The sequence below is a fragment of the Sinocyclocheilus grahami genome, unplaced genomic scaffold (assembly GCF_001515645.1).
Source record: "Sinocyclocheilus grahami isolate Dianchi unplaced genomic scaffold, SAMN03320097.WGS_v1.1 scaffold1836.1, whole genome shotgun sequence".
NCBI classification, from domain to species: Eukaryota; Metazoa; Chordata; class Actinopteri; order Cypriniformes; family Cyprinidae; genus Sinocyclocheilus; species Sinocyclocheilus grahami.
In genome coordinates, this window is record NW_015507015.1 from 36,622 (window position 1) to 58,870 (window position 22,249).

Here is a 22,249-nt window from a genome sequence, read left to right on the forward strand (position 1 = left end):
TTCGGGAGTGGTGACTTTCCACGTATTCCCAACTTCTGAGCCTGCTCGCCTGAAGTTATGGTTGATTGCTCTTCGGCTGGATATCAACACACCTATTAACATAAACTATGCCAGAGTGCGTACACACCTCACGCGCTCTGGCATAGTTTACGTTAAAGTCACCTACATCTTGGATGCCCTGGGGGTAAGAAGATAAACATCAAATTTTATTTTTTGGGTGAACTATCCCTTTAAAAGTCTGTGTTAAAGGGACACTGCACCCCAAAATGAAAATTTTGTCATTAATCACTTACCCCCATGTCGTTCCAAACCCCTAAAAGCTTTGTCCATCTTCGGAACACAATTTAAGATATTTTGGATGAAAACCGGGAGGCTTGTGACTGTCCGATTGACTGCCAAGTAAATGACACTGTCAAGGTCCAGAAAAGTATGAAAGACATCCGTCAGAATAGTCCATCTACCATCAGTGGTTCAACCATAACGTTATGAAGCGACAAGAATACTTTTTGTACGCGAAGAAAACAAAAATAACGACTTTATTCAACAATTCGTCTTCTCTGTGTCTCTCCACATCATTGTAGCGCCATTTTGGAGAATATCTGCTGAAGGCAAGCACAAGGATACATTTTCTACCTGTATTTGAACGAAAACAGAGCATCCGTGCAGCGCAACTGACACAGAAGACACATTCGCGATAGAAAAGCGCCGCTTTCCAACTTCATTAACATGTTATGGTATTACAGCTGTGAAATTACAAACAAAAAATACACATTCTGAGACATGAACTGAAATGAACTGTGAATATTATTAACATTAAATCGTCTTCCCTTTTTCACCTCAAATTTTTGGGGAAGCTGTGCCTCCCCGGACGAGCCGCCACTGGGTGAGAGTTTTGGGTCAGTGAGTTCACATCAATATTTGACAGCTGCATTTATGGCCAATTTCTATGCACTCCTCTCCCATCAGATGCAGCTATCACTCTTATTGCAAATATCAGTCTTTTATCACTGTTTACGATGTTACAGTGACCTGATACAGATTGGGACGCCTCTGCTCTGAGACGATGAGGAAACTGTCCACCTCTCTCCAGAATAATAGGACAGTTTTACAAAGGAATCTCAAAGGTAGGGTGAGTCAGCACTTCTCTCAGCTTTACAGGTCTGACTCAGCAAATTTCAAAACACATAAATGGGTTTAGATAACTGAAATATGAAAAAGTGAGCATCTAGAACCACCCTGCTGTTACACAAAAAAAAAAGGTCAAAGGCCTCTCATGGTCTTATTATTAGCTGGTTTTAAAGGGGTTTTGGGCACTGGCTTGGCCAGATTGGGGGACAGCTAGCTTAAACCTGCAAGCTTGTCAGAAAGAAAGATCTCTAGCCCATATTTCAAGACTTGTGGATGGTAAAGACTAAAGAGGAAAAGCAATCCGAAACTGTAATCTTACTGCACAGTGTTTCACGAGACCCAATGCTCTGTAAAATCCAGAAGTGAATGGGTGTATTTCAAACACAGTTTGACCTGAGTTGCTCTAAAAGACAGACGAGAGCGCAGCTTAATCAGCGCTCCCTGGTGGTCTAGTGGTTAGGATTCGGCGCTCTCACCGCCGCGGCCCGGGTTCGATTCCCGGTCAGGGAACAAATGTTTTCTTTAAAATACTCATCATGGAGACGAGATCTAACCAACTTTTCAAAACTCTGTTAAACGCGGTGTTGTAAAATGATGCTTCATTCTCACCGGTTGTGACTTCCTGTCATAAACTTTGGAGCTCTTCGCTTTTGGAGAACATTTGCTTTCACTAGATGCGTGGCGCCCTCGCCTGGTCACCCGTATACTGTCCCCTCCCCCTTTATTATTTAAAGGGGTCATATGATGCTTTTTTAAAGATCATTATTTTGTGTATTTGGTTTAACAGAATATGTTGACATGCTTTAATGTTCAAAAAACACATTATTTTTTAAATACTGTACATTATTGTAGGTCCTCTATGCCCCGCCTCTCTCAAACTCTTCGTTTTCTACGAAGTCCCTCCTTCAATATTATTATTATTTTTCTTTCAGATAGTAACATTATTAGGTTTAAAAAACGTAAGTAAACAAACAAACACATGAATAAAAATAAAGTTAAATACAAACATTTAAATGTTTACAAATAGCAACACATTTTACTGCTTACTTTTTTAAAGAATTTTTTTTATATATATACTTTTGAATTTCTTTCAAATTTAAAAACAGGCTTATTTCCCCTATATTTACGTTTATGTGTCACCTTCCTTGAGCGTCCTATCACGTAACCTAATTAATATTCAGGAGCTTAGCGTAGTTCCTTCCTATGTGCGCAGTGAGTCAACTGCGCAGAGAGCGGAAAAACAAACACGATTCCGTGCGTTCATCAAGCTCCAGCATTATTTATTTCTTGTTGCTTTGGCATTTAGTAAAAAACAAGTTAAGTTGAATCAAGATCACTTCATAAGCGCGCAGATTTGCTGCCGTGTTTATGCTTCTTTTAGTTTTCGGTGCTTAACTTTGTTTTGTCAGTGAGGTCCGATGGCAGTGAATCCCGCAGATGCTGATGCTGATGAGCTGCCGTCTGTGCTGTGGGGTCTGGACCCCGTGTTCTCCGCATACTCGAGACTCTACATCACTGACATACTACAGATGAAAGAGTCCAGACAAGTACCTGGTAATGTAAAATCAAGCCGTTAACCCTTGGCCCCTTTAATATTGTTTACTGGATTTATCTTCAACTACACGGGAATAAAAATATTACAGCACTTTTGCATAAGCGGGGAAGTATTCACATTATTTGTCAGCCACTTGTTTCTTTGTCAGCTGCTGTTTTAAATAATAATGTAAAGATAAGAAGAGTCTGTTCTTATAATGGTGCCAGAAAGCTCCCATATTTGACATGTGCATGTGATGTTTTGTAGGAGTTTATTTCTACAAGACTCACCCACTCTTCCAGGTGGATGTACTGGGGACGGTTGTTTACAAGCGGGAGAGAGAAGATTTCTACTGCTATGGAGGTCTGGAAAAACATGAATTTGATAAATTTTTTTATATTTCAACATACAAGTGCAAACATTTTATTTTAGCATTGCCTCAATAGGTCTATAGTTTGTTTAAAAATGAATAAAACAATAATAATAAATAAAAAGTAAAAAATAAATAAATAAAATAATGTGTTATAAATTAGATTTTTTCTTCACATTTTTTCCCCCCGTTCGTTACGCAACGAAAATGCATGGTGGTCAGTGTCAAGTTCTGTTGAAGTTTTTTTTTTTTTGGGTTCCTCCATAAACTTAAGTGACGTGGCCAAGTATACTCGGAATTAGTGCTCTGCATTTATCCCATCCAAAGTGCACACACACACAGCAGTGAACACACACCCGGAGCAGTGGACAGCCATTTTTTTGCTGTGGCACCCAGGGAGCAGTGCCTTGCTCAAGAGCACCTCAGTCATAGTATTGAAGGGGGGAGAGAGTGCTGTATATTCACTCCCCCCCACCTACAATCCCTGCCAGTCCGAGACTCGAACCCGCAACTTTTGGGTTACGAGACCGACTTTCTAACCATTAGGCCACAACTTCCTAACTTTAGCATTTGCGTAATTTGTAGTAGTAATTTTGCCTTTGGTTGTGTGTTACCTTGCCTTGGGATCAAAGTGACCCAGGACTGCACTTCAAAAATGGGTACTTGTTGCACCTGGTCTTACTATTTCTTGTCTGTTCTCCTTCAACACACAGTGGATGACAGTACTGGTGTCATAAACTGTCTTTGTTGGAAAAATGAGAAATGGAATGATCAAGGAGAATCAACTGAATGTAAGTTATGAAAATTCTGACACTACATTAGTAACACCAAGTGTTTATTTTATTTTATTTTAATTTTTTTTCTTGAAGACGGTCAAAATATTTCAATTCAGTACAATTACAGAAATCCGTGTCTTGAATATACACTTTTGAAAGGTTTCTTATGCTTACCAAGGTTGTATTATATAAAAATGCAGTAAAATTCATTAAATAATATTGTGAATTATTAGAATGTAAAATGTAAACGTTTTTCATTTGAATTTATCTTAAAATGTAATTTATTCCTGTGATAGCAAAGTTCAGCAGTTATTAGTCCAGTCTTCAGTGACAAATGATCCTTTAGAAATCATTTTAATATGCTGGTATAGTGCTCAAGAAACATTTCTTCTCATTATCAAAATTGAAAACAGTTGTGCTGCGTAATATTTGTATATTTTTTCTAACATTGTAAAATTGTCATTACTGTCACTTTTGATCATTTTAATGCATACTTGTGGAATAAAAGTATTAATGTTCTATCAAAAACAATTGCTGACTCCAAACGTTTGAATGGTAGTTAGTTTTCAATCAAAATCACATTATATATAATCAAAACTATAGGCTATATAGGGTTCAAATGGTCCTGGAAATATCAAGGATTTTTAAAATGGTGATTTAAAAGATTGGAGAATTTTATTTTATTATTATTTTTTTAATTGCTGCAAATATTTAATCAGCATGTATGCATAAACAAACAAATAAACAAACAGCTCTTTTTTTTTTTTTAAGAACATTTTCTTTAAAGTGAAAGCGATCCAGCTGTAGATGTTATAGAAAATATGATGTGTAATGGACATGAATCCACTAAAACAGGGGTGCCCAAACTCGGTCCTGGAGGGCCGGTGTCCTGCAGAGTTTAGCTCCAACCCTAATTAAACACACCTGAACCAGCTAATCAAGCTCTTACTAGGCATACTAGGAACTTCCCGGCAGGTGTGTTAAGGCAAGTTGGAGCTAAACTCTGCAGGACACCGGCCCTCCAGGACAGAAATCCGTGTCTTGAATATACACTTTTGAAAGGTTTCTTATGCTTACCAAGGTTGTATTATATAAAAATGCAGTAAAATTCATTAAATAATATTGTGAATTATTAGAATGTAAAATGTAAACGTTTTTCATTTGAATTTATCTTAAAATGTAATTTATTCCTGTGATAGCAAAGTTCAGCAGTTATTAGTCCAGTCTTCAGTGACAAATGATCCTTTAGAAATCATTTTAATATGCTGGTATAGTGCTCAAGAAACATTTCTTCTCATTATCAAAATTGAAAACAGTTGTGCTGCGTAATATTTGTATATTTTTTCTAACATTGTAAAATTGTCATTACTGTCACTTTTGATCATTTTAATGCATACTTGTGGAATAAAAGTATTAATGTTCTATCAAAAACAATTGCTGACTCCAAACGTTTGAATGGTAGTTAGTTTTCAATCAAAATCACATTATATATAATCAAAACTATAGGCTATATAGGGTTCAAATGGTCCTGGAAATATCAAGGATTTTTAAAATGGTGATTTAAAAGATTGGAGAATTTTATTTTATTATTATTTTTTTAATTGCTGCAAATATTTAATCAGCATGTATGCATAAACAAACAAATAAACAAACAGCTCTTTTTTTTTTTTTTTAAGAACATTTTCTTTAAAGTGAAAGCGATCCAGCTGTAGATGTTATAGAAAATATGATGTGTAATGGACATGAATCCACTAAAACAGGGGTGCCCAAACTCGGTCCTGGAGGGCCGGTGTCCTGCAGAGTTTAGCTCCAACCCTAATTAAACACACCTGAACCAGCTAATCAAGCTCTTACTAGGCATACTAGGAACTTCCCGGCAGGTGTGTTAAGGCAAGTTGGAGCTAAACTCTGCAGGACACCGGCCCTCCAGGACTGAGTTTGGGCACCCCTGCACTAAAAGTACTAATCCAGCACTAATGTTAATGTAGGCAGAGATCCTAGCGGATCCTCCAGAGGATTTAACATTGAAGATGAACTCAAACGGCTGAAGGAGGCTGAACGGAAGAGCACTGTGCTGGAGATCGGAGACCTGCTGAGGGTACGAGGAACCCTCAAAACCTCCAGGGATGCAAGGGAGATCAGGGCCACCTCCTTCTGTGAGGGAAAATATTTTTTAGATTCTATTCAGACATATAATTAGTTTGTTTAATCTGTTAGATTGAGCTTGTTTGTAAAACACATGGATTCAGTTATAATTATTTTCCTGTAATCATCACTCTGTGTGTGTGTAGATAAAGTAAATGACCCTTTGATGGCAGTGCAGATCTCGCGTATGCTGGAAATGCCTCAGCTGTACAGAAAGTGCTATGATCAGCTGTTCCAGATGCCGAGAGATGACCTGGGCGGCACAGAGTGAGTCACACAGAACGATTGTGATATCTGTTATTTTACATGACATCATTTATATCTTACACTGCAGTAAGATAATATATATATAGTAAATGTACTTATAACTTATTTTTATTTACAGAGCAGGTGGTTCCTCACATTTCCACTGTTTGCTGTCTCGGTCAGTTCTCGCCCTTAAGGAGTTCCTCTTGGAGAAAGAGGTGGCCAGGTTTCGTCCTTATGATGTTGAGTTCCTCTTACATCCACTGATTCAGAGTTCTTCAGCTGAACAGGTACTGAGCATGACCTTGACATCCATTATACTCAGATAGAGAGATAGATAGACCTTATATATGCAACATTTATATACACAAAAGATGAATGCGCAACACTTCCAAAGTAAACTGTCCTTGTTCAATGTCACTACTCTTGGCTGAAGTATAACAGAATATAAGAGCCAGGAATAACTTATGGTGGGCACAGTAGGGAGGATGTGTTGTGCTGTTTGATGGCAGCAGGGAGTGATCGTCTGTAGCACTTTTATGAGATGCTGTAAGTCTGGAAATTCAAGGACGGCAGCATATGGTGAGGAGAAGTATACTAATGAGAAGCCTAACGATATCTTCCTTAGTAGTCAAATGAGAATGTGCATGGAATTTGCATTTTATTTAAATGTTCTTTATTTGTTCAAAGTTTTTTTGGGAGGCTGAATTGGTAGTTTTGAATGATTCATGACACAAATGTGATTCATTGTTGAGGTGACGCATTGCCGAGAGATGACCTGGGCGGCACAGAGTGAGTCACACAGAACGATTGTGATATCTGTTATTTTACATGACATCATTTATATCTTAGATCTTCCACTGCAGTAGGATAATATATATATAGTAAATGTACTTATAACTTATTTTTATTTACAGAGCAGGTGGTTCCTCACATTTCCACTGTTTGCTGTCTCGGTCAGTTCTCGCCCTTAAGGAGTTCCTGTTGGAGAAAGAGGTGGCCAGGTTTCGTCCTTATGATGTTGAGTTCCTCTTACATCCACTGATTCAGAGTTCTTCAGCTGAACAGGTACTGAGCATGACCTTGACATCCATTATACTCAGATAGAGAGATAGATAGACATTATATATGCAACATTTATATACACAAAAGATGAATGCGCAACACTTCCTTGTACACTTCCTGTCCTTGTTCAATGTCACTACTCTTGGCTGAAGTATAACAGAATGTAAGAGCCAGGAATAACTTATGGTGGGCACGGCAGGGGGGATGTGTTGTGCTGTTCGATGGCAGCAGGGAATGTGAGTAGAGGACCTTCCTCATATGCTGTTGTTTTTTTTTGGCAGATGCTGAAAAAGGATGCCATGTCCTGCATATATTGTCCAGCCTGAGGCAGCGCTACAGCCAAAATCTGAGTCGAGAGGTGCTGGAGGTTGCCCTGACATTCTTAGAATGCAATAGTGACATAATAAGCACAACAGAAGCGCACTACACTGTTTTGTAGCATTGTGTTTTAATTCCATAAAATATAATAAGGGTGTTAAAAACAATCATGAAGACATAATGTTAACAAGTTACAGAATCCAGTTTTGTTTAAATCATTAAAATCAATTTCATCCATTATTTATCTTTTTAATATCTTTATTTTTGTCATAGCAAAGTCGGAATTGACCCTTTTTAAAAAAAAAATCTTTAGAAATAGCCTTTGTGCACAGCCTGCCTTGTACTCTTCTAGGTTAAAAAAAACTGTCGTCCATAAAATGGGTTGCACAAATTCGAACATCTGGGTTGTGCTGTTCTGTTGTAAATAAATCTTAACCAATGATTCCTAATTGCATCTACTTTCGGAAGGCCAAATAAAGTGCTTTTGCTTTCGCACTGAAACACAGCGTCTCCTGAAACCACGCCTTCTTTCTTTGCATGCACATTTGGGCTGCATTATGCTAATATTTCCACATAGTGACCTAGATATGTGGGGGCGTGTTAGAACGAGCCGTCTTAGGTAGGTGTGGCTGACTCTTAACTTTTATAAAGAATATCTCTTTGGATTTGAGACTTTAGTCTTTGCAACTTTACAGATCTTCTTTATGCACCAAGAGCTTGTAACACTCCAAAGAGAAAGGAAAACTTGAAATGGCATCATATGACCCCTTTAATGCCAGAATTATCTCTTTAATAGACTAAACATACACTTTTGAGAACTGAGTATTTGTACTGTTTAAACCAAATGTTACAGCCATGTTAAAAATATTTTATAATAATAATTGGAGTTTAATGGAACCAGTTCCCTTTCACTTCCATTATATGGGAAAGAGTGCCCTGGAGTTTTATAGTGGGTGAGCTGAATGGGTCGTTTGAAACTGTAGTTACACTCAATGGCCTGAGGAGGTCCCTGTGAGCAAATAGATACGTGACTGTCCATGAGCACATCTGTATCTGTGCGCGTTCAGGTCTCTGTATGCTCAATGGCAATACACGAGTAACATAAATCACGTCTCGCACTGTCTGTGATATTCTTAGATTATGGAATAGATGCGCAGCAGTCGTTTATGAAATAGTTTGAATGCGTATATGGACTATGCATATTTAGCATTTTTATTTATGGAACGTTTTTCAAATGACAGTTCATTTCTGGTGTGTGACATGGTTTTAGTGCAGTCCAGATACGCTACTGCATGCGTTTCTCTCACAATTGGCCTTTTAACAAGCTGAAGCAAACAGACAAACAATGCCTGGTCTGTAAAATCCAGCCATTGTCTCTATTGCCTGTAGAGGCTCTTAAACTGCAACAGAGCCCTTGTCAAGAAGCCCGGCCCCATTGCCCAAATATCCCATTCCCAGTGTGTGCGCACGCTTCCTGCCGAATGGCTTCCTGCGCCGCTCACGTTTAAGGAGAACCCCCAGACTTCAGCTACTCTACTGTAGTCCACACAAAGGACGCGCCGATCCGGATTCCAGAATGACTCCGTAGAACGCGTCTTGATTCGAATCCAGCTGGAACGCGGCGGTTCGAGAATCGGCTCTGCGTTATGAGAGATGGATACGGCAATGTTCGTTTCCTGCAGACGGATATAAGTTTTGCATCATTTATTACTCGATCTTCATACATTACGTCAAGGGGGAATAAACGGACGGGCCGGGGGGCAACAGTCGTTTGCTTTCATTGAGAAGAGGACCATCGATATTATTCGTGCAAACGTCTTCGTGACTGTCCCATTTCATTCTGTGGCTGTCTGAAGCCTCTGTTTGCACAATGCAGTTTCGGACAGTTTTGGATGTAAAAGTGGTGGATGTGGAGAAGAGGAGGAATCCATCCAAACATTACGTGAGTTGGCTACCTATTCACCTTGCGTCCTTCTCGAACCTGATGCTGAGATACAGAGAGACGCGTCTGAATCACGATAAAGGACATTTCTGCAACGCTATGAACAAATGCGTTTTGAGCTGGTTCTGCGTTGTCCTATAAAAAGTGTTTTTTTTTATCATTAGCCGAGATGAGTCAAGAGAGTTGTATTTTTATTGGAGAATAATACACATAAACCACAGAGGTCCGTTTAAGAAAAAACAAATAAATAATAATAAAGTACAGAGAACGACCTCAGATTGAACACCTGCATGTGCATATGCCTACTCAATTATATTCACTTCATTTGGCAAGTTAATTAGAGTTCATTAAAGAAGATTTCGATTTCTTATGACTTTTTTCAAATGAAATTAGAACATGTCTGCAGGTAATGTCAGTTGCATAACCAGGACAATAACAATACCTTGATCATAATTTGTGAAAACGTACAATTATTAGGGGTTCAAGCACGAAGTGCTGAAACCCTATTGTAATTGTTAGGAATTTTTTTTTGTTTTTTTTATTCTTCTTCTCCCCTAAAACTGATCGTGCAGACCAAACCGTAAGGCCTAGAGACTTGAAACTTGGCCAAATGATAGAGCTCAATTTGGGGAGAACCTATCAAAGTCTCAGCCCAATCGGCCAATAGGGGGCACTACAGCGCAAAAAAATAAAAATTCTGACATTTTTGGCCGTACATCGTACACCGTTTGTCGTAGACTCAAAAACTATACATCGTTGCTATTCTTGGGTCAGTACAAACAAAAGTGATTTGCGCACTTTTTTGCTCTACGACGCTCCGTTTTTCCACAAAATTGAGTTATATCCAAAACCTACTTTTGCGAACTAGTCCTAGGTTTTTCGCCCGATCGGAACTAAACCACTCCAGAAATATTCTCTGGACACTGAATATCAATAATTATCAAAAAAAGTTGAAGTTTCGACTTTAGTGCGCAACAGCATGCAAAGAAACGTCTATGCTAACATTAGCCAAATGTTATTTTAGCTATAACTCTTGAACGGAATAAGATATCTTCACCAAACTCGGTAGACGTGTACAAGCTCAATCTTTGAACAAATGAAAAAAAATGGCGCATCTCTACAACTTGGTGGCGCTATAAGACGGAAAAAACATAAAAATGATGATAACTGCACAACCGTTGGTCCGATCGACTTGAAAATTGGTATGCAGTGTCATGGTCCAAAGCGGCACAAGTGACTATGAGGACATTCGCGTATCTCAAAAAACATGGCCGCCATTGGCCAAAACCTTTTAAGCCCCTATTTGACAGGGTTAACGGAGGTCGATCGGAACGAAACTCGGTGGGCATGTTCGACACATGGCCCTAAAGGTCTGTAAGAATTTTGAAAGAAATCGGCCACTGGGGGGCGAAATTGCATTTTTCAAGTGCAAAAACGATTGTATATTGCGCGATTGTTCACACAGCAACAGAATATGCATATCATTTGATAGATCTTCTCATATCGAGTAACTTCTGTCGAGTAACTAGTCCAAGGTTTTTTGCCCGATCAGAACCAAACCAGGGCAGAAATACTCTATGGACAGTGTTTATGAACAATTATCAAAAAAAGGTTGAGCTTTCAACTCACGGTCGCAAAGGGGCGCCAAAACGTTCATAAGTGGCGGGCCAATTTGACTAAAATGGCTGTAACTTTTGAACGGAATGAGATATCTTCACCAAAATAGGTACATATGTGTATGAGCTTAATCCTTGGTTAAATAAAAAAAATGGCGCATCTCTACAACTTGGTGGCACTATAAAATGGAAAAAACATAAGAACGAATATAACTTTTATTGTTTCTGTCAACATGAAGAAATGTTGATCTGTCGTCACAAGTTATTAGACTTTCTGTCACACCCCCTTTTCTAGCAATTTAGGGCACAACTTCAATGACAGATTCGGGGTTTAGTGGCCTGAAGAAGTGGCCATATATGGCTGGAACAGAAGCTTATGTATTTCCTGCAAAAGATGGACTCTGCAGTTTGTTTTAAATATTTATGCTACCACTTCTTGAAAGCATATGCTAGATCATATAGATTACCTAAAGACTAGTTCTACATAAATTATATAGAGTAAATTTAGGCCATTTTCTGGAATATAATGAAAACCTGACCCATTTTTTTTTCCAGATTTCACCCTATAGTTATGTACACAAAAGTCCAGTCCATTTTGTATTTTTCTAATTGAATGCAACTTTTTCATTAATAATTAAATAATTAATATAACTATTTAAATGCACATTTATTTAAAAAGTGAAATCTTTGTGTGTCCTTCCCTTGTGTTACTCCATAAATGTTGAGAATGATCCAAAAGCATCTTGAGTTTCAAGGGAAGCAAATATATCTGACCTACTGTACAAAGAGTCCAGATGGTTAATGTTACCAATTGATTAGTGACCTATTTCTAGTGCTAAATCTTAGTCAACCAAAAGTTCTGCCATTTTAAATGATGGTACATTTTAACAGCCTTGACATTCATCAGTAGTTGTGTCTTTTTGTTTTAAACAGCTTGTTTAACATGGGCCCATTGTCTCAATCCTCTTACCACGAGAGCTACAGAACTGTTCTCAGATCAGCATTAGTGCAGCATCCTCCCCCATAACTTGCACTGGAGTCATTTGCTTTTCCATAGATTCACTACGTTCTCTCTCTCTCTCTCTCTCTAGAGAGAGAGAGAGAGAGACAGAGTGAGCCTTCGGAATATGCATGGCCCTATATCCCACAGGCTTCAACATACTCTGGAAAGAGAGTAAAAAAAGAAAGGCAGTTGTTCAGTCTCATTAGTAATGTTTGTCAAACAGCTGAGTATGCTTTCCTTTTGAAAGAGAGAGAGAGAAAAGCAGGAGGGGAAATGTGAACCCACATGCCCTTGTTTTAATCCCCAGGAACGGTCTGACTTCCTCTCTTTGACTGGAAGCTTGGCTGTATTTAGACAAAGTGCAAAGAACTCCTTCATGCACAAGACAAGGTTCTTACTGGCTTTTACTCTAATCTGGGACAAGTTTTACATGCATCGGTAGGATGATAAAGAGTGTACTCACAACCGCTTCGGAAAAGAAGTGCAGGTTTGTCATCATTAGTCAGCTGAGAATTTGAAGTAGGACTAAGTAAAAATAGGGGGTCATACGATGGAAAATGTCATGCTTCCAGACAGGAAGTGAGCACTGAGACCCTCCTCCGAAGGTAGACAGAATTGCTTCTGTTATGTCTTTGTGGGAATTGTGTGTGTGTGTGTGTGTGTGACATGTTTTCTCGCACACTCAATTCATTAGCAAGCACTGGTTCCCAACAGAGCCCCACATGTCCGAAATGTGTTTGTGTGTGTGAACGTTACATGAAGCTCCCTTGAGGCTCTCCCTAGACAATCTGCTGTCTTGTCAGCTTTTGTATATGACACATTTCCTTAGCTGTTTCCATCTGTTAAATCCTTGTCCTAGGGCACTACAAGACATTCATGCCACAACATGACATGAATCATGATTGTTTGCCCTGTGTAATGGCTATTAAAACACTTTTATTCAAGACAAACATTGAGTAAAGCCATGATTCTTTCTTTCTTTCTTTCACCCCAAAATGAAAGTTCTCTTATCATTTACTCATCCACCTTTTGTTCCAGATGTTTTAGACTTTCTTGTTTTCAGTGGAGCACAAAGGGAGAAAGTTTGAAGAATGTTCATGCTGCTATTTTCCATATGTGGAAATATCCACAGAAGCAAATGGTGATTAATCTGATTTAAAAGGACCATAAAAGTTGTCCACAAGATGTGTGCACTTTATTCCAAGTCTTTTTAAAGTCTGTACAATAGCTTGGGCTTACAAACTGACTTTAATATTGTAGGTTTAATTAATATGTGCATTAATGACGGATGACGTAGGACGTCGGCGTTGCGCATGCGCCGCTCAGAAGTGACAAACGCAGAAGTGCAAGGGAGAGATCAAAACAAAACAACGGTCACGAATTAGAAGTACAAACCGAGGATTTGTAAAGAAGAATGTTGGAGGATTTCGATATAAGCCAAGAGGAGACTAGTTTTCCTTTGCTAAATTAAGGAAACTTTGCTTCCTTTACTCCTGTAAACAAACATTGGTTTTCGCGAGACTCACCGGCGCATGCGCAACTCCGACATCTTACATAATCCTCCCAGAGCTGCTTCCGTGTACAACTGTTGGCGCAAGCTAGATTAAAGTGATTATTACGTTTTGAATATGGATATTTTTCTTACAAAAACGCATCGATTCGCTACAGGAGGCCTTTATTCACCCCCATGTGAGCCATGTGAGGCACTTTTTTATCATGGATGGATGCACTTTATTTCACTTCTTTTGGACTGATGAACTGCAACACCCGCTGACTGCCATTAAACAGCTTGGAAGATCAAAGTCAATTTTTTATATAACTCCGATTAGATTCATCTGAAAGAAGGAAGTCACATACACCTAGGATGGCTTGAGGGTGAGTAAATAATGGGCTAATTTTCATTTTTGGGTGAACTAACCCTTTAAACTAGCCCCACTCCCTCCATATCCAACACATATCCTATACCAGCACTCGCATACGTTTATGTACTGATAAATGACTCCTGCTTTATCCTGCCTGTCTTCAATTTCCGCGTTTTCATTTCCCCTCCTCCTCGCTTGTTCCTTGTCTAACATGACATCTTGGAGCACTAAAGCTCATTGCTCCTTTCTGTAGAGTTACTGTCTGCCCGCCGCCAGTTGCGGAGTGAACGCTATTGCTTTCAGTGCATCTTGATTACATCATAGAGAACAAATGATGCCAGAGCTGCTGGTGACAACATGTGTGGGCTGGAAATGAAGCTCTGCCTCAGTTCAGCAGCCTTCATGGGAAATGGCTTTCTCTCTCACAGTAACTAATGATGTCGTCACCCATGAAGAGAAATAATCCCAACAAAAGGATACTTTATCAGAACTGTATCATATTTTCAGTTCATTCAATGCATGCTAATTGTTTCTAAGCTGATTGAATGACATGAACTAATGATGTGTTTGTTTATGATGTTTTGTTTAGCTTTTTATTTGCCTGGGATGCTGGGTCTGGCTCTCTCGAAGGGCTCTATGATGAAAGATGGGATTGTTGAGGGGTTTGAAAGGCCACGTAGGTGTAATGGAGCTGAAAAATAGCAGTACAGTGTTCACTCGCTGACAGTTTTGTCTACACACCACCAGTAACAACATTTCGTTGAGGCGGCTGGCTAATCGCTCCCATTCGCAAGTGTCTGGCTTGCAATAGTAAAAATCAAAATTCGCTGGAGGATATTTGACCATTTGCAGATTATCGGTTTGTTACAGTTCCTAAATCTACCAGCGTCCTTGTCAGTGGATAATAAATGTCTTCCGCTTTCACATATTTTTTGAGTTTCAGAAGAGGTGTTTTGTCCCAGGTTGCTCTGTAAGGCCAACGGTTTTGATGCTCAAAAGTTGACGTGTACGCCGAGTTGACACTTTTTCATCTGCAATTCTCCAGGAAACGCGGTGCACTCAAGTTCCACTTCCTGTCCTGCATCCCTTTCTGGGAGCTGGAATGTGCATGCTCGTTTGCATTGGGATGGAAGAGGTGAAGAGGGTGACCAGTGGCACCAGCAAACTGGAAATGACCACAAGAAAATGCAAACGGGTCAAATGGGTTTGTTCTTTGGATCATTGTTGATCACAATGCTCAGTGAGGAGGATCAGAAAGCTATTTCATATTTTGCTCTCTCTGCCTTTATCTACATATTGTTTAATTAATGATTTACAAGTAATGATTTAGAAGTTATCACTTCCTGTGGGAAATTTCCTTTCCAGAATCCCATTACCAGTGGACCCGCCTGCAGTTTCACAGCTTAAACCCTGCAGTAAACGCTCGCCCCTTGAGACCTGGGCTTGGAGCAATTGCCAAATTTGCTGTGATTGGAACACATTTATAGTACTTAGCCTCTGAGTTTGTGGGTCTTAGTTTGGGTCAGTGTGTTGTGTGGGACAATGTTTGTTCTGAATGCTTTTAATAGAAATATTCAATGTATGTCACTGGTTTTGTATTGATTTTTCCTACAATTAATTGAATAGGAAATTTGTACAGAGGGACAAAATTATCTGGAACTAGTTTTACCACCTCACTAAAGATGATGGCGGTCAAACTATTCCCTTTTGATTGTGTACATTTAACATGACACAGCATTTTAAACCCATTTTACTTTGTAATGTGATATTTCGGAGTGAAATAAAAATTTCAATAATAAAATTTAATAAAAAATTTTTTTTTCACAAAGTATATATTTTAATTAATGAATGTATTAATAAATCTAATAATATTTTGTTAATTTGTATTTAATACATTTTTACAAGATTTAATAATTCAAAATGAAAAATTATTAAATTATTTAAATAATTTTGATTTTTAAAATGTAATTTTACAATGTGCACCAATTAATTTTTCACAATAACACCAGAAACATGTTTTAGAAAGTACATTGTGTAAATTTGAATTTCATGAAAGTTTTCTACATAAAGTACTCTCCATTCCTCTTGTTAGTGGTGGACCCTGGCATGTGCATTTGCCTTCGGTGACACAGGGCAAATTTGCATGTTTTATTAAAAATTAAACTGTTTATTAACAGTTTATTAAAAATACTCAGGCTGGTGAAAACTGGCTCATCACACGATTTTGAGGATCCCACATTTCTAAAATCCCTAAGTGTAAATTAATTTAATGTTTAGACAAGATCTTTAACTTCTTGCTCAGCATGATGAATAGATATGTTGCTGTTTTTACATCACAGATTTTAACTCTTCAACCAGCTGAATGAAATGCCATTTTGTGGCCATGTATGCACTATGGTTGGAAATATGGTAGATGGATAGTCTTTTATGTGTCTCCTGAAATAGTGTCTTTAGGCGGGGTTGAGTTACTTAAGTGGTGAGGCTTGTACTTTAAGCCCCACCAAGACTTCAAGCTTAAAAACTCCTCATCCTTTTCTTATGACAAATCTGAAGACAAGACGACTGCTTTTCAGTAAGTTTCTCTGGCTTTACTTCTTACTGTCTATTCAAAAAGCTGCAAACGCTTTTTATTTTGAAATCTGTGCTTCAGCTGGACATGATAAAGTCTGATCTGCTGATGTTAATCTAATGCATGATTATAAGGCAAGGTTTTTGATGAAATGCAGAGTTTTGTTCTTTGAGTTTGGTCTTCCAAGACACTTCCTGGTCGTATGATCTGAGTGTTTGTGCTGACTTTTATTTATTTATGAACAGTATAAAAATGTGAGCGGCCAAACCTTTGAAAGTTTAGTTGAAGTTTCATCAGTGGGTGATGTGCTTTGTTTGCTGCCATACTTTGAAGATTATTGTTGATTCTGCAGGTATTGAATTGCTTGAAGAAGGCTTTTGTGTGGCATCTCTGCATCTCATTGGAAACAGAATCAGGGTTTTCTTCTCACAAATGACAAGTATGCTCATATACATATATTCAGTGTCTCTGTGGCCTCCAGGAATCCAGCTACTTTGTCTTAATCTTGTTCCTTGACTCCGTCATAGGATAATTATTTGAAGAGGGAGGTCTCCTTTATGTTACGTCTGTTCTTTTATGTCTAAGGATTTTCAAGAACACTTGAAATCAGAACCCTTTGTTGCATGCTTTTCAACAACATCAATGGATATAATCAAATCCAATGCCAGAGAACAGATGTTATGGGCAAAAGGCTCTTTTCACCACTGTTTTTACCATATGGAACATTTTATTGCTCAGAGGTTGATCTTTCATAGATCAAGACTCTTCATGGAGTTCTCATTATTTAAATATCTACTTTCATATTTGTTTTTTACAATTGCTTATAATAAATAAAAACGGATACAAATGAGACAACTATTGAGATGAGGTAAAAGTATAAAGGTTTAATGTGGATAGCATGGCTCAGATAGTTTGGTTTTGAGTGAATTTGGTGAGAAATTTTAGAATACTTTTATTTGGTGGTGAGGCTTGTACTTTAAGCCCCACCAAGACTTCAAGCTTAAAAACTCCTCATCCTTTTCTTATGACAAATCTGAAGACAAGACGACTGCTTTTCAGTAAGTTTCTCTGGCTTTACTTCTTACTGTCTATTCAAAAAGCTGCAAACGCTTTTTATTTTGAAATATGTGCTTCAGCTGGACATGATAAAGTCTGATCTGCTGATGTTAATCTAATGCATATTAGATACAAATGCAGAGTTTTGTTCTTTGAGTTTGGTCTTCCAAGACACTTCCTGGTCGTATGATCTGAGTGTTTGTGCTGACTTTTATTTATTTATGAACAGTATAAAAATGTGAGCGGCCAAACCTTTGAAAGTTTAGTTGAAGTTTCATCAGTGGGTGATGTGCTTTGTTTGCTGCCATACTTTGAAGATTATTGTTGATTCTGCAGGTATTGAATTGCTTGAAGAAGGCTTTTGTGTGGCATCTCTGCATCTCATTGGAAACAGAATCAGGGTTTTCTTCTCACAAATGACAAGTATGCTCATATACATATATTCAGTGTCTCTGTGGCCTCCAGGAATCCAGCTACTTTGTCTTAATCTTGTTCCTTGACTCCGTCATAGGATAATTATTTGAAGAGGGAGGTCTCCTTTATGTTACGTCTGTTCTTTTATGTCTAAGGATTTTCAAGAACACTTGAAATCAGAACCCTTTGTTGCATGCTTTTCAACAACATCAATGGATATAATCAAATCCAATGCCAGAGAACAGATGTTATGGGCAAAAGGCTCTTTTCACCACTGTTTTTACCATATGGAACATTTTATTGCTCAGAGGTTGATCTTTCATAGATCAAGACTCTTCATGGAGTTCTCATTATTTAAATATCTACTTTCATATTTGTTTTTTACAATTGCTTATAATAAATAAAAACGGATACAAATGAGACAACAATTGAGATGAGGTAAAAGTATAAAGGTTTAATGTGGATAGCATGGCTCAGATAGTTTGGTTTTGAGTGAATTTGGTGAGAAATTTTAGAATACTTTTATTTGAGCATTTTGAAATCACTAATGTTTGACTTTGAGCACAATTTGAGACATTGTTGAGATACTATGCCTGGAAATGGCCCTGGCATTACATTTAATCTAAGACAAAAATGTGATTAAATGTAATGCCAGGGCCGTTTCTAGGCATAGAATCTAAACAATTAGATATTAAAGAGATCTTATTTGTTCTTTTTTTTCTTATTTTCTTTGAGTAGCAAGAAATGAAATCAGAAACAAAGTTTATGGGTAGTTTATAGCTAGTTTTTGATTTTAGGACTTTGGAAAGAAAGATTATTTGGTACCACTTTACAGTTAGTTAATGCATTAACTAACAATGAGCAATACATTTGTTACATAATTTATTACGCTTTGTTATTTTTGTTAATTTTTATTATTTATAATTATTACTAATGATTTTATTGTGGCTATTTTATTTGTGAAAATTTATTTTTTTTATTATTGTTGTTGTTGTATTAATTCAGTGGGCTGAACTAAACCACGTAATGTAACAGAAAAATGAAGCAAATGTGTGATTACACATTCTTGGAGCTGTTTTTACTCAGGGTGTGAGCATTGCTCAACTGGTGTCTGTAGTTACAGTGTAGAAATTTAGAATTACTTTTGACATTTTCTGAGGAAGATGCCTGTTAAAAACCCAATCCTATGTTGTGGGTGGTTGCTAGGGCGTTACTAAGCAGTTGCTAGGGTGTACTGTGTGGTTGCTAGGTGATTGCTTAAAAATGAAAATTCTGTCATTTACTTACTCTCTGCCAAACAAGTAGTTTCTTTCTACTGCTGAACATAGTATTTTTCCCCCCATACTATGCAAGTCAATGGCTACCGTCTACTGTCTGGTTACCAACATTCTTCAAAATATCTTCTTTTGCATTCAACAGCTGAAAGAAATGAATACAGGCTTGGAAGAACTTTAGGGAGAGTAAATGATGACAGAATTTTAATTTTTGGATGAACTATCCCTTTAAAATGGCAGGTCATAAACTCAGGTGAGTGGGACACTGTCAGTACAATGGACAGAATAGAAAACATTGTAGTGTTTTATTAGCAATGTTTGGTCAAAGACCTTCAGGTATTTTTTATTAAAAAAAAAAAAAAAAGCCTGCAAAATGTCAGAAACATTGTGAACATGGTTTAATATAGAAATTGTACTTGTGGTGGCTGTCCTGTGGACTTAGTCTCTTTTGTTTCAGTGCCATTTTCGCTCTCTGGGACAGTGAAGTTGCGCTTGATATTTTGGGTGTGGGCTTTCAGCAATCCTGTTTTCCTCTGTGGTTGCCATGAAGATGGTCCCAGCGATCTTACACAAACACACAAGATGATTGAGGCTGCTCTCCGTGGTGAAATGACATATTACAGTTGAGCAGAGAAGGGCAGAATCAGCAACCATACATGCCAGTCCGGTCAGGGGTCTTTAAATAACTCCTGTAGGAGTTACTCACACACACATGGAGTATCTTTTTAGCACATGCTTTCAAAGAAAGCCTCTCACACACTCTATCTCACATTCACACACTTTTCCAGGCACGCAGTGTGTGATAAGCATGTATCTGTTTGGATAGCTGCACACACACTGTGGGAAACAGCGTGAGATGGTTTAGTCAAGGCCGTTTCCCACCATTCTGCTAACAGAGGAGGCACTTTAACCTGGCACAATGCAAATACTCACAAGCATGTAAGCCGTCTGTCTCACAGCACAGGTCAGAGCCTCTTCTGTCTGCAGCTTCGCCACAAACATCTGCCTGTTTCATATGATAGCAGTCATATTTCATTACCCACAGAAAAGCTGATGCCACTTCCCACTTTATGGTCCATGACATAATCTTTGATACATGACAGGCTATGGAGATGAGGTAAATCAAATGGTTTGCTTGTCTAATAATCGAGCCCAGACTCAATTGCGCTAAACATTCTGTGGGAAAAAAGTTTGCGGTATCGGCTACCATTTGAAATTAGTTTCTTTCACAACAGATGTGAAAGTGTCTCGCACTCCGTCTGCTCAGTACTCTGGGCTTACTGCTAGTTTCAGTGTTTCAGAATTGGAAAATGTTTAATATCGTTTAGAACAATCTCTTTCTTTTTAAGCACTGTCAACATAGTTTCTGCAAGTACTGTAAAATTATAAACTGGTGAAAATGTCAACGATGCCTGCCTGTGCAAAACTTAGCGCCACAATGTTAAGGCTGTTTGTAATGTGTGTGCAGGGTGATAAATTGTGTAAACTCTGTAAATCTGTATATATATATATATATATACAAAATTTTTTTTAATGGCACATTCTGTATCTTGAATTTATATTGAGTTCTACAATTTCCAGTGCCACAACTAAATCTAATAATCTGAATGCCAATAAAGCGTATTCAGATTTTTTCTTTTTGCTAAGTGCAAAACTCAGTGCTGCAGCGTTAGGGTTGGTAGCGTGTTGCTATGTGGTGGCTAGGGTGCTTTGCTGTAGAAACCAGCTAAAACCAGACTGGTTGGGCGGTCTTAGCTGGTTTAAGGGGGAAGTTGCTGATTTTAGCTGGTCTCTGAGCCTGGCCAGCAAAGACCAGCCTGACCAGCTAAAGAAGTTGCCAAAACCCTTCTAAAAAACCCTTCAGCCTGCAAACCAGCTATGGCCCGGCTAGAGGACCAGCTAAAACCAGTCAACCAGCTTAGGCTGGTTTTAGCTGATTTTTTTCAACAGGTCTAGGTGCAAACCTCGGGGCCACTGTGTTAGTGGTGTTAGCGTATTGCTTTGTGGTAATTGGGGTATTCTGGGTGATTGCTAGTGCTTTGCTTGGTGCAAAACTCAGGACCCCAATTTTAACTTGTCGCTATGTGGTTGCTGGGTGTTTTGCCGCATGAATGCTAGTGTTTTGCTAGGTGCAAAACTAGGTTCCATTATGCTAGGGTTATTAGCATGTTACTACGTGGTTACTGGGATGTTCTGAGTGATTTCTATAGGGTAGTTCTAGGTGCAAAACTTGGTCCCACAATGCTAGGGTTTTAGCATGTTTTCTCTGAGTTTTGCTGGGTTAATGCTAGTGCTTTGCTAGGTGAAAAACGTAGTACCACAATGTTGGGAATGTTAGAATAAAACTAGTGAGCGTTGAATGAATTCCTGTGTCTCGTCAGAAGATGCCGTCTTTTTGGTGGACTTAGTGTCCGAATTCACTCACTCATTTTCATTCACTCTTTCAAAGGACAATGCATGGAATAGTGCATTTTCATCTTGTCTTCAGGGAATAGTCTTCTTTTTGCCCTATTTATCATTTGCCAGGTGCAAATGTAATTGTTTAAACAATAGCACACCTCCTCTCAACAAGCCACACAATTTGAGGTCTCATTCATGTTTATAGCACATGTGGTGTGAGATGAGTTAAGTGCAGAATTTTAATAATAAGGGTTTTTGGACATTCTGAAAAATGTATGAGCAGCAGTGATGCCTGCCTGAGCAGAAATCACTAATGAATGCATGGAGTAACTTGTATTGTGGTGGTTACCATGGTAAACAGTCATGCAATACGGAGCAGCCTAGATACCATCGAGTATCGAAAAACGTCTCGTCGTTCGGTACCAAATTTCGATACCTAAGGGGTTAATCTCATCAGCATCAGTGAGCCAATAAGCCTGCAGCACTAGCCGGTGTGTTCGACTAGAAGAGGTGCGGAGCAGATCGATCATC

At 38.4% G+C, this 22,249-nt stretch overlaps 2 protein-coding genes and 1 non-coding gene across 3 annotated transcripts in view; all 3 read left to right on the forward strand.

Annotated features, from left to right (window-relative positions):
* Window positions 1-1,566: 1,566 nt before the first annotated feature.
* trnae-cuc (transfer RNA glutamic acid (anticodon CUC)) lies at window positions 1,567-1,638 on the forward strand. Its single transcript has one exon. It is a non-coding gene; the product is annotated as a tRNA-Glu (tRNA).
* A 616-nt stretch (window positions 1,639-2,254) lies between these two features.
* On the forward strand, window positions 2,255-6,528 carry LOC107572935 (CST complex subunit STN1-like). Its single transcript, XM_016259376.1, has 6 exons — window positions 2,255-2,682; window positions 2,930-3,025; window positions 3,746-3,823; window positions 5,797-5,964; window positions 6,100-6,220; window positions 6,339-6,528. Exons 1-6 carry the CDS (start codon window positions 2,547-2,549, stop codon window positions 6,526-6,528), a joined length of 789 nt encoding a protein of 262 aa, XP_016114862.1. The 5' UTR covers window positions 2,255-2,546.
* Window positions 6,529-9,113: 2,585 nt separating this feature from the next.
* Window positions 9,114-22,249, forward strand: part of LOC107572936 (SH3 and PX domain-containing protein 2A-like) — a gene marked incomplete at its 3' end in the record, with an annotated part of 83,304 nt that continues 70,168 nt past the window's right edge. Inside the window, exon 1 of the mRNA XM_016259377.1 lies at window positions 9,114-9,524. Coding sequence (XP_016114863.1) covers window positions 9,453-9,524 — 72 coding nt within the window. The remainder of the gene's footprint in view (window positions 9,525-22,249) is intronic.